A 17,476-nucleotide genomic window follows, 5' to 3' on the forward strand; every position below is an offset into this window, starting at 1 on the left:
TAAAACCACTGCACTTTTTATTAAACAAAGATCAAAGCTTTTCATACAAAATGTTTAAACAGTATCAAAACATTTTACACAAATTAACATATTAAATATTTCCTTAGTTTCTGGGCCTTTAACAGTCTGTAAAAAAAAAAAAAGTAATGTGTGAATGCTGCAGGACTGTGGATCTCCTGGAATTTGATGACCATTATCTGCCTCAAATCAGCTGCTCCCTGTGCTCGTGTTTATATAGCTTTCAACCAGCACTTTAACCCTCCTGATCAAGAAGTCGCTGTCGTGTCTCCATCACAATTTCATCCATAGTCTCTGGTTTCAAGATATCCTTGATCTGAAACAAATTCACAGAGAAACACTTTGTAAGACATATGCACATCTTTACACCTAGAGCACAGCTACATGTCATATCTGTGGCTAAACAACAGGTGAGTCTACTTAAAACCTGGTCAGATTAGCAGATCTGAGAGCTCAGTAGTTGACTTTTGATATAAATACTGAGTATTCTCAGGCAAATGCCAGTAAACAAACAAAAAATAGGCAATAAAGATCTAAAATTGGTAGGTAGAAAGGCAAATCAGATCAAGTCATCTGTACTACTCTATATATCTATGGCAGCAATTAAGACTGACTATTGACAGTGTAAGTTTTTAGTTAATCCTGTATCAAGAAGCTGGTAACGGCAAAACTATGGTATGGTTTGCAGTTCCAGTGAAGGTTTGATCACAGTTTTAGATTAAAAACTTGAACCCAGTCTATCCAGTCATACCTGATGGGAGAGGGAGGATTCATAGCAATAGAGAACGCTGGTATCATACAGAAGCACTTTGTGAGCTGCCAGGGCCAGCAAACAGTTCCTCAGTCTCGAAATGACCTCGCGATCTGATAGAGCAACAGGCTAAGCCACACAGAGAAAACAGTTTAGTATATTTAGTTTAGTATATTTAGTATACAGTATTATAACTGATCAAAAAAAAATCATATAGACATACACATTCCACATTACTATATGACAAAAAAGTGTTTTGTATGTTTAGTTCAGGGCTGCAACTAAATTATTTTGATTATCAATTAAGCTGTTGATTATAAAAAAAAAGGGAAAACACTTATTTAAAATATATGTAATATATTTGATAAGATATTGTTCAGATATGAAATATTTTACGGAATTAAAGTGGTACTTGTATTAGGAACATACATCCTACCAGTATTAAAAATATTTAAGCATTAACATAATGAATTAAGTCGAGAGTTAATTTTACTATTACTCATTTTACATTATCATTTAACAACATAACAACAGTGTATGGAATGGAAATATACACTCAGCTGTGATTCTCAAACACTTCCACACAATATCAGTCACAAAAAAAATTAAAAAAGGCTTAAAATTAATTATTTAAAAATTGATTATTTTTAAATCTTTCACTGATTATCTGTCACTGCCACTGCATTTAAGGTGGAACAGAAATCTGCCTGTGAGAAATAAATTTATATAAATGAGACACACCTTGGTTAACTACTCTAGCAGGCTCTAGGAACACTCAGTGACAAAAAAGAGAACTTGTCACTAATGTTATCCTAAATAAACTACGATTTGTTTTGGGACTGCTGGTGAAGCTGCCACATTTAAGGTGGAATTTAAGGTGGAAAAAAAACTCAGGGTTTTAGCAGGCTCCGCAAGCTCTAGAAAAACATTGAGTTAGAGAGTTAGAGGGGTGGGGGTCACTGTAGACCAACTATTTTCATAAGCGAGTAGTTGTTGCATATTAGCTTGTGGGAAGTGTAAGTTAGCTTGGACCATATTAGAAACTTAGCGATTGCTGCTATATGGCTAAGAACTCCCTCTGAACACCTCTTTAAAAGAACATATCTGTGCATATAAACTTTTCTGAAGTAAGAATATTGGAACTTCTCTATTAACCTACAGTTCTTATCTAAAAGTCTGGTGAGGCTTTCATTCTAGTTTGGATTTAATAACAGATGGAATCCAATATCAAACTTAAACAAATTACAACCTATCAAACAGAATTGTTTCAAAATCAACCAGAAAATCTGAACACAGATGGACTTCTAAACACAGTATAAAACATGCTGAAAAAAAATTATGTTTTCAACCATTAATAAAATCATGTTCTCCTGACCTCCAGGCTTGTGTAGTATCCTCCTGCCTCTTCATCTTGATGCCCTGGTGTAGGGTACAGCCAAAGGAAGCCATTGTTCCCCAGGATTATGGAAGCTCCACAGGGCAGATTGTGGAAATGGGTTTTCTGTCTCTTCACAAGAGATGGTGATACTTGCACCAGTACACCCTGTCCCAACTAAGAATGGAAAAACACAAATCAGGCCAAGTAAACTGAAATATCACTGTCGCAAATATTAAGATGCATTTTAAACCTTCTTTTTAAATAGGTAAACATATACCTGTCAATTAACTTCTTCTAAAAGCTAAAGCTACATTCATAAATGGGCACCTGAGCTGTAAATTTTAACTTTGCATTAATGTCCATTTTTCTTTTATCAAAATGAAAGTAAGCTCTCAACAGTACCTACAATTACACTGACTTGAGCAAACAATAAATTATAAAATCAATATTTTTTTCAATCAATATTTCTCAGTTGAGTTTCATAAAATCATACTGAAGAATTGTTGTTCGTACCTTGCCATACTTCAAGCTGCGGGTGTGAAGCGAAAGAGCTCCATCTGAAAAGACGGACTGTACCTCTGCCTTGAACAAGTTAAGTTAAATTTTCTACATAATCAAAAATAACACAGTCTTATTTAATTACATAATTTCACTATTTTAAAACAATCACTACTTTCAGGATACACTGATGAGGTCCCCTTCTTGAAGATAATCTCTCATGGTGAGCTCATCTTCTGCTGATCGCCTCCTCTGTGAATAAATAGGGTTTACAGTATTTATTACAGCTCAACGCAACTCAAACAACAATGCAATATTTTTATATAAAAACATTATTAAATCAGTATTTAAGCTCACCAACTCTCCTCCTGGAAGATTTACTGAGGACAGAAGCAATACAGAGTCCAACCGAGAGTTGGTCTCCACTTTCCAACGTTTCTGCTGAACCTACAGTGAAAGAATAGGTAAAGATGATTGAGAAGAATGTTGCTTATTTCTGTGAGGGATGAGGCTTATGACTAATTTTAAAATTACAGTGCTTCTAAAAATGTATGAAAGAATGTAAGAATTTTGAGAACTCTAAACATAAACATAGTACCTCTGTTATCCTGCCAACCACCACATCACCAACTTCACCATTGAACCTGTAAAAAACACCCAAAGAATATTAAATCTTATACATGTTAATTGTAATGTTTTAGACACAGCATTCAGAAGACCACTGACCGTGTCTTCAGTGGCTTCACACAGATCAGCTTGTTGACACGTTCAACCTCCCCAGCCACTGAGGCTGTGAGCTTCTCATCATCCATGTAGGTTCCATGACCCCTGAAGACAGGAAGTGAGAAATTAAGTACATAACATTTACGTAAAAAAGTATGCATTCACATGCGTTAAAAAGTGGACCGGGGGTTAAAAAATGGGTTATTGTTGTTCTTATTGTTTTTACCACCCAAGCAGTACTGATGCGTAATAAGTGAAGGGCTTTGTATGAAAAGGCCCACTACCCCAGCCTTAAAAAGCCCAGGCCTGATCTAGGGGTTATGATTCAATATCACTGAATATCATTAATATATTGCAATAAAGTAAGCATGGTGATATACTGACACTGTTTAAATAAAAAATAAAAATATTGTATTACAAAAAACAGTAATAATCATATTTTAACAGGCAGACAAAATGCATCAGCAGAGAAAGATTCTGCTGTTCAGATAATCTTTCATGCATAATACAGTAATTTTTGTTGCACATAATTCAATTGAATAGATTTTTTTTTGCTTTTGCGGCACATCATCTAATAAACAGGATTTTAACATTTTTTTTATTTTTACATTATTAACACTCTCTGTAATAAAATGTACAGTTGTGAAAAAGCCAAAACAAAAACAAGATAATTGAAAAAAAAAGATAAAAATAGGTCAGTGTAACGTTTAGCAATTTAATTTGCTGAAAAGAAATAGATTTGCATCCCATTTTTCAATTATTGAGTTTTTTTTTATTTCAGCCTTTCGCAAACAGAATTTCAAGAAAATAAAAAGTTAAATCTTCTCTCGATTTTCAGATTTGTCCATTTTTGTATCATGTAACACAAATCTGATGTTATAATCCAACTTGCAAAATGCAAAAAATTAAAAATAAAAGATTTTTTTTTCCTGAAATTATAATTGTAAGGGGCAAAGATTAAAAAACTAACATTGGAAAAATGTATGAAAACTTATTTCTTGTACACTACACTTAAAAAAAAGAATTAATGAGTTCTTACTTGCAATTTTCTATTTTTTTGCATTTAGCCTATAACGGTCAGAAAATTTAACTAATAAACGTAACACTGACCAAAACACATTTCTTCTTCACTATGCTAAATGGAAAAAAAGGTTTTATACTCAATTTTGTATTTTTGAATTTAGCTTGATACGGTCAGAAAATTAAACTGCTAAACGTTAACTTACACTGACCAATCCCCTCCTGCCTGGTCCCATCACTAACTAACATCCATATGTGGGGCCAACACTGAACCCATACACAAAATAAATGTTTGTGTTTCTCAGTCGAGCTACTGGTACAGGCCACACACGTTACTTATCTTAACTCTTAGCTGGTGAACAGACAGTGACACCGAAGCAAAAACACAGATATTAGTTAATTTAGCCTGGTTAGGTTAGTTAATGTAGGGATAGCAGGCTAGTCAGATCAGACCTGTGGTCCTCCTGCAGGTTTGTTTAAGCGCATATTTACCTCATAAACCCTGTATCAGATGTGATCACATCTCCCGGGACCACCAGGTGTTTACCCTCAGCGTTAGACAGAGAGCCGGGCAGGGAGATGAGTTTTCGGGCAGTGGGTAATCTCATATCCACAGCCATGCTGTCCCACAGAGCTGTGTTTTCTAAAATGGCTGAGCTCTTCTTCTCTGAAACACCAACATCTACAGACTGGGAGACTCCTGCCACGTGTGGCCACTGCTGGTATAAAGAGGGACTCCGCCAGAAACCATAGAACAAGCACAAGCTACGAGGACTAATACCAAAACCAACAGCATTTTAGCACAAAATACATGACCAGTCTAACATGTGGACACACCTTTTTTTTTTTGTAAAATTGTAATATTGAAGACAATTTAAAGCTATACAGGAACACATGCAGAATTATTCTGGAAACCAAAAAGTGTTAAACAAACCAGAAAATGCTTTGAGGACAGATCTGCACACTCTTAATATTTTAATCTCAGTATCTTCATGACGTAGAGTCACTTGAAATTGTTTTCTCAGCGTGTTAAAAGAGTTCCTAACGACGCTGAACAATATTTGCTAAAGCTCCAGGCAGCTCATCCAAAATCACCATCTCAGTTAATCACGTTTAGATGAGGGGATTGTGGAGGACAAACAATTTTTTTATTAACTACATAATTCCATACGTGCCCTTTAATTGTTTTCATGTCTTTAATATTAATCTACAATGTAGATAATACATTAAATAAAGAAAAACATCGAATGTGAAGGTGTGTCCAAACTTTTGACTTGTACTGTACACTAATAATGCACTAAAAGTGCACTATAAGTACCCTAATAGTAAAATGTAATCTACAGATTTTCTGAAAGGGCATACTGTGTAAAAACAATTGGCAGCCTGCAAAATTACAAAAAAATATCTCAAATCAATGTCTAAGACTATTTAAAAGAGGCCAAATTAAGGCCAAGCACTTATATATTAACATTCAGCCCACGTGAATAATAGAATCTGTGCTTGGGGAGGTGGGTGTAACAGTGGAAGGCACTTTAGGCTTTGGTGCCCCCACAGAGTGCAGTGTACAATTCTAGCTACAGATCTCAAAATTAAAAATTATTTCTAAACAATCATTAAAAGTCAAAAAAAATGTTTTTGGGTTTAAACACAAACCCATAACAAGAAAGAAAAACACTTCAGCTTATATAAACCCTATTGAAATAAACAGAGCACACATACCTGTACAACTGTATGCAACTTATACTACAGTACCATTCATATATTTGGTCACTCGTTCTCATTTAATGTTTTTATTTATATATATATATATATATATATATATATATATATATATATATATATATATATATATATATATATATATATATATATATATATATAGTGTAGACACATATAATGAGAAGCAAGTGTCCTTTACCCTTTACATTATAATGTACACAAAGGACACATTCACTATCCAAATACACTGTCCTGTCTTAAAACGTGATTTTTCTGTGTGGCGCTAGAGGGGGCTGTAGAGCTGTGTTTCCCCCAACATGTGTTAAACTGAGTCAGTAAGCATTTAGCAGAACATTTAAATTTAAAACGTTCTATAATCAAACACTAGGCTTAACCCCTGTCTGGCAAACTGAGTCTGTTTTCAAATAAATTAATTTCATAGCCCTTTTTACATCAACATATGTCACAGCACAGCAGCTAATGCACTGACAAACTATTGCTTTAAAAAGTAATACAGATAAGATTATTATATTCCTAAAAGCATTTACAAGCATTACAATTATTTAAAACCTTTTTACAACAAAATATAGATTGTATAATAATAAAATAATAAAAGATAAATAAAGGTAAAAACAGCACCATATTCACCATATACAGGTGCTGGTCAACGAATTAGAATAATTTGAAATAGTGCAATCATGAAATTTTTTGAATGCATTTTTTGTGCAGAAAGCAAATCAGGTGTTCACCGCACCTGTCCTACTCGATAGACTAATCACAGAACTCGTTACCTGGAAAAAAATTTGCTCAGCTGAGCTTTCCAAAAGGCCCATTTAGGCCATTTAACTGTGGCACTGTTGTTTTATTGAATTAGAATAATGGACAAACCGTTTCATTGAATTAGAATAATTTTTATTATAATTACAATCATCACTTTCTCAGTATTTTGTGGCTGCCCCCTTGGCTTGTATGACTGCCTGAAGTCTCCGCGGCATCGATTTGACCAGCTTGTCGCAAGTTTCCGCACTCACAGCTTCCCAGGCAGTGGCGATGTTCTGCTTCAGTTGGTCCAGCGTAGTAGGCTTTCTGTCGCGAATTTTCCGCTTGACAATGGCCCAAAGGTTTTCAATGACATTGAGGTCAGGCGAGTTGGCCGGCCATGCCAAAACTTCAAGCTGTTTTTTAGTGAACCAATCTTTGGTCGACTTTGCCGCATGAGCCGGTGCAAGATCCTGTTGAAATATGAAGTCTTCTTCGCCGAACTGTTCCTCAACAGTCGGAATCAGGAACGTTTCCAGAACATCTTGATATACGGCAGCATTGACAGTCTTCTTGAGGAAGCAGAGTTTCCCTACACCTCGAGCGGACATGCATCCCCAGACCATAACGCTCTGGGGAAACTTGACGGATCTTTTCACGCACTCGTGGTTGTAGGTTTCGCCACCACGACGCCAGACACGAGGACCTTGGTCACCGAAGGAGATGCAGAAGCGTGATTCGTCACTGAAGACCACTTTCTGCCAGTCTTCAGCAGTCCACTCGCCGTGTTCTTTGGCCCACTTCAGCCGTTTCTCCATTTGTTTCTTGTTCAGCATCAGTTTTACTGCTGGAACGCGAGATTTGAAGCCGAGTTCGCGCAGACGACGGTAAGTGGTTGATCTGGAGACGTCAGCGCCGGTCTGCTTGTTCCACAAGTCGGTGAGCTCGGGAGTGGACTTGAACCGGTTGCTGACTGCGATCTTTCTCAGCTGCTTGTTGTCGCGAGCAGAAGTTTTTCGGACGCCGGAACAGTTGGTGCGCTTGCTGCAGTTTTTCTTGAGAGCTTTGCAGACGGAAGACTGGCTGATGCCGAGCTGCTCAGCAATTTTAGTTTGGGTCAAGCCTTGTTGGCGAAGGGCTTGAATTTGAGCCACTATTCCGGTTGAGAGGTCACGCTGCTTACCCATGATTGATTTTACAACTTAGAAATTCTACTCAACCCTGACTTTATACTGCACAGTGAACACTCTTCACAGAAAACAAAAATTCGAGCATTTATTCTAATTCAATGAAACGGTTTGTCCATTATTCTAATTCAATAAAACAACAGTGTCACAGTTAAATGGCCTAAATGGGCCTTTTGGAAAGCTCAGCTGAGCAAATTTTTTTCCAGGTAACGAGTTCTGTGATTAGTCTAACGAGTAGGACAGGTGCGGTGAACACCTGATTTGCTTTCTGCACAAAAAATGCATTCAAAAAATGTCATGATTTCACTATTTCAAATTATTCTAATTCGTTGACCAGCACCTGGTATGTATTGAACATAGATGTGGCCTCCACTTGTAAACCAGCCCTGATACAAGGAACATTAAATAAACATACATTTTTGGTTGCATTAAAACCACCTTTATTTAACATTCCTTCATATGTGAAATTCCGACACTAAATCGTTTCAAAGTTTAAAAGGTGTTCCTTTAAAGTTCTGATGTCTTCAGTATTAATTGTTTTCTGCACTTCTGTAACATTGCAAATATTACCACTGTGTGATTAATAAAGGCTTATCTTATATTATTAAATTACTTTTTTTATTAGGAACAAAGGTGTTTAATACATGATTTTCATTGTATGATAAGAAGAATGTTCCTTCTACTGTAGAGTTGAAGTTTTTTATTTAGTTTTTTGAGCTGAGATTTTTTTGGCATAAAATCCATTATTTTCCATGTACAGTACTTTGCCCAGAGGGGATAAAATTTTAGCATATGACTGTTTAAACTTCACGTGGAATAATTACAGCATGTGATGATTTCCCTGGTGGCTGATTAATAAAAAACTTTAAATTAGACAACATCTTTTTATATATGATTTTGTTTGTAGGTTAATAAGGATTTACCCTCTCCTGTAAAGTTGCAGATTTTAATAAATAAGATTTTTTTGCATGAAATCTACTAAATGTACCCTATTTTGCCCAGACGTGATAAAACTTTGGCATATGACTGTTTAAACCTCGTGGAATAATTACAGCATGTGATCATTTGCAGAAGTTTGTCATTTCCCTGGTGTCTGAGTAATAAAGTATTATCTTTTCTTATATATATATATATATATATATATATATATATATATATATATATATATATATATATATATATATATATATGATTTTCTTTGTAAATTGGGAAGAATTTGCCCAGAGGTGATAAACCTTAGCATATGACTGTTTAAACTTCATGTGGGATAATTACAGCATGTGATCATATGCAGAAATATGTGAAATTCTGTCCTTTTCATTTCCACGCTTTGCTTGTATTTCTAACTCGTGCTCAGCTGCACGCATGATTATTGATAATGGTGAAAATTGATTAGTGTGAGCTGAGGGGGCGTGGCTCCCGTGGCGGTATCTGATTGGACGGGGAGCAGGAAATGTGGAGTGTAGTGATTTTGAAACTCAGAGAGGCTGCAGGTTCTGATCTCCGAGCTGATCACTCTGGTTTATCGGGTGAAATTTCTGTATTATGGCTTCCTCGCAGGAGAAGGGCTTCGGCAGGGCGCTGTGTATCATCACCGGGGCCTCTAAGGGCTTCGGCTGGAGTCTGGCTCGGGAAATAGCGCCGCTGCTGAAGCCGGGCTCCGTGCTGCTGCTGGCGGCCAGATCCGGCGATAAGCTCCAGACCCTGCAGGCGGACCTGGCCGCGTCTGAGGCGGGCAGCGCCGGCTTGCAGGTCCGCTGTGTAGTGGCAGACCTGGGGCAGAAGGAGGGAGTGGAGAGCGTTATAGCTGAGGCCAAAGAGACGCGCTGCGAGGATATCGACCATCTCCTTCTCTTCAACAACGCAGGTGAACCCGTTTACCTCTTCACCTGGTCAACTGTTTACCTCTTCACCTGTTCACCTCCTCCTTCACCTGGTCAACTGTTTACCTCTTCACCTGTTCACCTCCTCCTTCACCTGTTTAACTGTCTGACACACAGCTCATTGTCTGTTAAACGATATTAAAGGAAAAGTTAAAATTTACAATAGACCTGGGCGATATGTTAAAAATATATCACAAAATTGAATAACTTTTCATGATACAGAATATTTATCCATTCTTACCTAGTGACAATGTTTGTAACGAAATGTAGTAAGCTACTCCTGGGTCAGTCTTTCTTAAAAAATAGTATATTGTCGAAACAGTAATATAATTAATCATGATATGACCAAACATAATTATATTACACACCTCTACATTGCAATATACAGTATATGTTTGTTTCCACAATACCTATTCTTAGGGCTGGATGATACTGTAAAAAAACGATATTCTTCAATTTGTTTAGTAATTCTTGATTACATAAGAATTGTTGTCTTTACATTTCATATAAATGAAATATGAAAATCACTGCAGCGTAAGAGTTCTTTACAGGTTTCAGACAGAAGCAAATTCTCTACTGAGATTCACTCTGACAGCTTATTTAGGTAAAGATGTACAATCCTTAATATCCCATTTTTTTAAATTGCTTTAAAACAGTAATTTGATAAATCAAATCAATTCACTTACCCTCCCAGCCCTACCTATTGTAACATTAAAAAATATAGAATTTTACCCCAGATTTTTGAAAAAATGAAAAAAAAAAAAAAAAAAACCTGCCAGATTCAAACTAGATAAATAGTTCGTGTAGGGAGACGACTTTTTGCCAACTATGACAAAATGCAGAATGACCATGTATGTGTTGTAAATATTGTATGAATATTAATAACATGTTTTTTAATACATTTTCCTTCTAACAGCTTCACTTGGTGACATCTCTCGTTACGCACAAAGTTTCACCGACATGAGCGAAATGGACTCCTACTTGTCTTTCAACGTCAGCTCAGCCTTGAGCTTGACTTCAGGCATTCTTACTGCATTTCCACAGCGCTCTGGCCTTCAGCGCTGTGTGGTGAACGTGAGTTCACTATGTGCCGTGAAACCCTTTCGTTCGTGGGTGATGTACTGTACCGGAAAAGCTGCACGAGACATGATGTTCCGTGTACTGGCTGAGGAAGAGCCGGAGCTCAGGGTGCTCAACTATGCACCAGGTAAGCGCTATATTGAACTACCACATTAGTGTAGGCCAGTTATTCGACCAGAACACCATTCCCAAGTATTTCTGAAGATGCTATTAGTTAATTAGGCCATTGGTTAATGGGAAAGACATCAATTTGCATGCAATTTTTATAAGGTTTGCACAATCCAAATTGTTGGGCATTTGTTTTAATTCAATGTTAGTAACGATATCTCTAACTTTAATGTTTTGTCAAAATGGACAAAAAAATTTAATTTGTGTTGTGTGTATTTGCTTTCATTTATCAGCAATATTAGCTTTTCCAGACTGAACCTTCTGATATACACTCATTATCATCACTTTTTTACCCAGATCTCAATCAACCGAGAATAAAAATTGGTTGATAGTCATGCCAGTCAGTCACTGAGTGACTCAGAATAGCAGCAGGTTCATCTTCAGTGATGAGTCCTGCTTTTGTCCTGGTTGGAACACCATCATGTGTACAGATGTCCTGTTGTCATAGTGTAGGGTGCAATTTCATATGATGCCAGACCTTCACTAAAGGAGAGCTCCGGTGTTAAATGGATTTTGGGTGCAGTAAAACATAATAAAAGTACTTACCTTTGTTGAATAGCGCACCGCCGCTCTCATACAGCTTCCTGAGATTACTTTTTCTTAAAAAGTAATACAAACTTTAAAAGTGCACAAGAAGCTTGTAAAAAAACACTGTTTACATCCTATAACATAGATATGTATACATAGACTCTGCACAGCCTGCCTCCTGGTGCCGGTTGCTACGCAGGAGGCAGGCTATGCGGAGTCTATGTATATATGTCTGTCATTATCAGTACAGTGATGGTGGCAGACAGAGCTGAAAGCTCATACTTTGCCCCCAATACAGCCGTTGTACGGAGTGCTGGGCAAAATGCACAAAATTACTTTATCTCAGGAAGCTGTAGGAGAGTGGAGGTGGGCTATTCAACAAAGGTAAGCATTTTTCATCATGTTTTACTACACCCAAAGTCAATTTTACACCGTAGTTCTCCTTTAGGGCAATTTAATAGCCACATTTTAATGAGGTCCTGTGACCAGTGGCCCAACATTTCTGAACTCTCACTCTGGTGCGCTATTTAAACATTAAAAATACCCCACCATCTTAGTGTGGGGTAATCCATCCCATGCAGCTTGAATTTTCATGCAGTTCCTGCAGCTGTGTTATTCTAGCAGGACAATGCCCATCCACATACTGCTGCCACCTCAATATCTTGCCTAGAAGAAACAGATGCTGTCCTTGATTGAAAATGTATGGGATGATCTTGGGCATGCAATCAACACGAAATCTACTGGAACTGCATGAACATTCAATCTGCATGGGATGGATTATCACAGGACACCTTTAAAAAACACTTTTCTGTACTGAGATGTCTGGCATGTTTGTTACACATCTATTGCATACAACACTTCTACAAACTCCTCTGTAGCTCAAAAATATGACCAATATGAGTACTGTACCTGTATCAGTCTAAATTTAGCTTTTATATTTTTTTTTCTGATAAGCATTGCAATCCTGCACTTTCTTCTTGGTACAACCATTTTTACAAATGTTTCTTTGACAATGACCAGTGTGAAAATTGTCTGGCGTGAATGAAATTAAAAAGATTTCTGGCAGCATTATCCTCATCACATGCCTTCTATTCAACAGTAGCCAGTAACAATAGTCTGCTAATCTGTTTTAATCTCATTACTTTTTCTCAGGCCCTCTAGATACAGATATGCAGCTCCAGGCCAGGTCCACCTCAGCAGACGAAAACATGAGGAAGTCTTTTGCAGACATGCATGCAGAGGGCCGCCTACTCACCTGTGAGGAGTCTGTTGCCAAGCTGTTGAAGGTCTTACTGGAAGACGACTACCCCTCTGGAACTCACCTGGACTTTTATGATATGTAGGTGTGTTGGTGAAAGACAAACTACAATGTTGACTAGAGATTCCCTGATACCAGTGGCAGTGCTGGCCTCAGTATTCCAAAATTAAAGTACTTATTATTGAAAGAACATGGGTGTCAGTGACAAGGATATAGCTATTCATATTTTACCAGTAGGTTAACCCTAACCGTGTTTACAAAAGCTGTTTATATGCCTGACAGCATAGTCTGATTCTGTAATTGAACACAAATTAAGACATTCCAGCCATTTAAGATGATTAGTAACGATTTAACACCTACCACTTTATATTTTATACAAATATTTTCTGTTTTGGACAAAGAATTATCATAATAGTAGGGCTAGACAATATATTGTCACTATCAATAAATTGAAAACCATTTAATACAATATATTCCAATTTATTTTCAGAATATCATGCCAATATAGCACCATCTGAATGCACTTTATTTCTGAAAATGATTGTGCATGGATGGTGGAAATGGTTAGGTTTTGGAAATACACTCAATAGAGTACAGTCTTGCCCAAATTATGCTGTAGAAACATTGCAATTAAATAATAATTTAATTAATTAAAAAAAATGTAATTAAATAAATAATTTAAATAATGATAAAGTGCAATTTACTAAATACTTACTTGGGTACACAGGTATATATTTACTATTTAAATATGCCATATGTTTAATTTATGGTGTTACAAATTAGTACTGATACTTTAACATTATATTATATTACATGCTACAAAAAAATGTGCAATATAAGTACTAGTTTAAATAGTCAAATAGACTAATACAGACTCATATTAGCCTGAATCAGACCACGTTTTAAAGAGAAAAGCTCAGCTGAACTAAAACTTATTCCAAACAACTTTATATAAGTGATTCACTGTCTAATCAGAAAATGTCCCTAGCTAGTGTGGATATATTTGAGTCAGAGAGACAGTTTAACTTCAGTACTGTCAAATAAAAAGTCCTATTTGATACCCAGATATGCAAAATATTTAACAGCTAGATCAAACAATAAAATATCTCTGAATTAAAGAGATTTTAAACTTGAAAATCAATCCAATCACAGTCTTTTTATTACCTGTTTAAATATTCATTCATTTGACATATCAGGGCAGTGTGATGTTCAGACACCCATGGGATATTTCTGTCCTTAACCCTGATGCCAGGACAGAAGAAAATCTATATGCTTGTCTTTCATATATATTTTGAGGAAATTCTGGGGCAATCCAATCTGTACTGAAAGCTTTAAGATCTCTGGGGCTCTTTAGTATTGACTATTGCCAGGTCGTTAGGGGCTGGCTTGTTTTAGCTTTGCCTGGCAGTATTTTGGTGAGTACTTAAAACTTGAACAGATAGTATCAGTGCATCTCTAGCTTTGACCAAATCCAGTAGTTGTTACATTCCAAATTATACTTGTGATTAACATAATTAATCTCGTCTGAGTTGCCAATTTCTCTGTTATGTGTCTGTCGTAATTCTAATGAAACTGTTACTTTGTTCTTAAAAGCGTAGCACTTGGTGCCTTATACATTTAGTACTATTTAAATTCATTCTTTATAATTGCTATAATTATTTATAATTATTATTAGTATGTTTTTTTTTTTAGGAATTGACCGTGAGAAATCTTTCTCAAACGGAATTATTTGTGGCACATATAATACACTGCATAATAAAAAAGCATTAATTTCTCTGGGCTTTGTCACATTGTGACAGTTCTGAATACAGTACATTTGATTGGTCTGAGAAGGTGGTGCTGAAGTGCAACATCTAGGATTGACTGAAAGAATCGTAAAAGTATATGTAATTAAGTGGCCATTAACATATACTGTGTTACATTTTTCTGATCTGCTTTCTTTTCTGTTACATTTCTGGTTTACACATTCCTGTACTGTTTTGCATGAAATTCACTTTCCCAAAAATCTTTACATCTAAAAGTGCTTGTTTACATTGCCTTATTTTCGTTTTGTATTCTGAATAATGTATTTGTATACATTAAAATACATCTCAGCACCTCACCAGCAAGTCTTTACAGTACCAGCTTGCTGCATGTTTACCCAAATGTATTTGGTTGTTTAATAGACTCTGTGCCAATCAAAACTTAATTTTTTAATCACTTATTGTTTGTTTTGTCTTTTGTTGTCTTGTTGAAGATTGAATGTTTTCTTTCTTATCTCTTCTATAGTTTTTTGTGGTAAATATCAGTGTAATATAATTATACACACTACTAATTTTCTACAAATAATGCTAGAATTGTTTCCCAGTTATATCTTACTTACAGAATAAATCTCTCTTTTAATCTGAATTGATATTTGTTTCCTTTTCTTTTTTTATGAATGTTAGAAACATCTTAAAGATTAGCATTATAAAGGGTTTTCCTTTAAAGTGTTTAGTCTTGATGTGACCTGATCACTGATGTGTGTGGAGAGTGTATTACTGTCGCACACCAAGATGTGGGACTAGATATGCTAGATATGCTTCTATCTCATGCCTGTCACCACCACACACTACAGACTGCAGACTGTTGCGCTTTTACATCTCTGTTGATCCTCCCCAGGTTCTGGAGAGCGTCTGGCTAAATGCGGCTCAGACACACACACAGACACACACACACCACCTTTCCCTGCTCCTACTGTAAACATTTTGTTTCAGTGAGATTATGGAAACATAATATCAATGCCTTTTGGAGTGACATTTTTTCCGAAGATCAATCACGGCTGGAAGCGGCAAATAAAAACTCTTACGCAAATATAAACTCTGCTGTGATTCACAAATGTTTATTTCACACAGAGTCAAATATGGAGGGAAGGTTATGGTGCATTACTGTCAGAAAGGTGTCTGGAAGTTTTTCTTATTAGAAGTAACTATGCTCAAGGATAACATTATAAAACAATCACATTTATCACTTCAACACGCTTATTACCAAAATGCCTTAACACTTAGTCATTACACACTCTTTATACAGTAACTCCTTAAACTTGTGCATTGGTGTTCAATTATTATTATTATTATTATTATTATTATTATTATTATTATTATTATTATACATGTTAAAGGCAGGCTAAACTGTAGGCCACATGTAAATGATTCCCTATGGAATCTAACATTCACCTCAATCTAACCATGAACTTGACCTTAACTTTGACCTTGAATTAATCCTAAACTCTAAACATTACCAAAAATAATGACAGAAAGAAAACATTTTTATACTGAGTATTAAAAGTTGCAGTATTTCACAAGAAAAGTTGTCCTTTTGGAGATGCAAGGTTTTAACACGTCAGTGAAAATATTCCTCTGAGAAATCAATACAAAAAAAAAATCAATTAAACTTTGAAATTACCCGGAAATGTTGGTTGTATGTTATAATTGTGTAAAAGTGTAAACATTGATTCTTATGATAAAAAATGCAATGCTTTTTTTTTTTACAATATAATTTTTTTTACAATCCTATAATGTGTAAGGCATTAAAAAGATGCAATTAACCAGTTTATAATATTATATATATATATATATATATATATATATATATATATATATATATATATATATATAATGTTTGTTTATTTTACGTTTTATGTTTTCTGATCAAAGTTTCTGTCAGAAAATCAATCTTGTATCTACATTTTTCTTTTCGCTTTTTGACATAATGTGAATCTGGTAGTTGTTCTTTATAGAATATCTTTTTTATATATTGAATGGACCAATATAAATGCTCTTTTTTACATTTTACATTGAATTCCATTAAAGGTTAAGACAGTTATTTCTCTTCCTGTAAAGTTGCCATTTTTGAGATACAAAGTTTTAGTCTGGTGGTGATCATTTAAATATCACTACGCAATTCACTGTTAAGAGTCCTGATGGGACTGGCATATTACAAGATGACAATGTCAGGATTCATGGGGCTGGAACTGTGAAAAAGTGGTTCAGGAAGCATGAGATCATCATTTTCACACATGGATTGTTCACTACAGAGTCCAGATCTTAACCTCATTGAGAATCTTTGGGATGTGCTGGAGAAGGCTTTGTGCAGTGGCCAAACTCAATGCCACAGTGAATGTGTGCAGCAATTAAAGCTAAAGGGGGTCTGTGAACTTTTTTTTTGGCCAGGCAGTGTATATTTATTAAGTTTATTACGTTTATTACATTTATTAAATTTAAATATGTGTTAAATATACTGTCTGTTTTATTGGTGGCTACCGGCAGCTGTTGAAATATTCATTACACAGTGTACAAACAATCAGATCAAATTATCATTAGGAAAAGTGGTTTGGTTGACGGCTGAAGCCTGTGTGATGACGGTCTGTCGTCTGACCAAACTTTTCTACATCTCTTATTGCTGACAGGCAGACGCAGCTGCTGGATAAAAATACTCTGAAGGGCTGGGCCTAGCTTCTCCCAAAGAAGGGGAGAACACACACACACA

At 35.8% G+C, this 17,476-nt stretch overlaps 2 protein-coding genes across 2 annotated transcripts; one reads left to right on the forward strand and one right to left on the reverse strand.

The window, feature by feature from the left end:
- On the reverse strand, nucleotides 1-5,074 carry exosc2 (exosome component 2). The gene is made up of 9 exons (XM_007253991.4): nucleotides 4,881-5,074; nucleotides 3,372-3,473; nucleotides 3,244-3,289; nucleotides 3,003-3,092; nucleotides 2,832-2,897; nucleotides 2,661-2,729; nucleotides 2,145-2,321; nucleotides 770-898; nucleotides 1-334 (listed from the first exon to the last, which is right to left on the reverse strand). Exons 1-9 carry the CDS (start codon nucleotides 5,006-5,008, stop codon nucleotides 254-256), a joined length of 888 nt encoding a protein of 295 aa, XP_007254053.3. The 5' UTR covers nucleotides 5,009-5,074; the 3' UTR covers nucleotides 1-253.
- Nucleotides 5,075-9,503: 4,429 nt separating this feature from the next.
- On the forward strand, nucleotides 9,504-15,362 carry spra (sepiapterin reductase a). Its single transcript, XM_022667810.2, has 3 exons — nucleotides 9,504-9,920; nucleotides 10,853-11,143; nucleotides 12,865-15,362. Exons 1-3 carry the CDS (start codon nucleotides 9,599-9,601, stop codon nucleotides 13,053-13,055), a joined length of 804 nt encoding a protein of 267 aa, XP_022523531.2. The 5' UTR covers nucleotides 9,504-9,598; the 3' UTR covers nucleotides 13,056-15,362.
- Nucleotides 15,363-17,476: the final 2,114 nt, after the last annotated feature.

The sequence above is a fragment of the Astyanax mexicanus genome, chromosome 1 (genome assembly GCF_023375975.1).
Source record: "Astyanax mexicanus isolate ESR-SI-001 chromosome 1, AstMex3_surface, whole genome shotgun sequence".
NCBI classification, from domain to species: Eukaryota; Metazoa; Chordata; class Actinopteri; order Characiformes; family Acestrorhamphidae; genus Astyanax; species Astyanax mexicanus.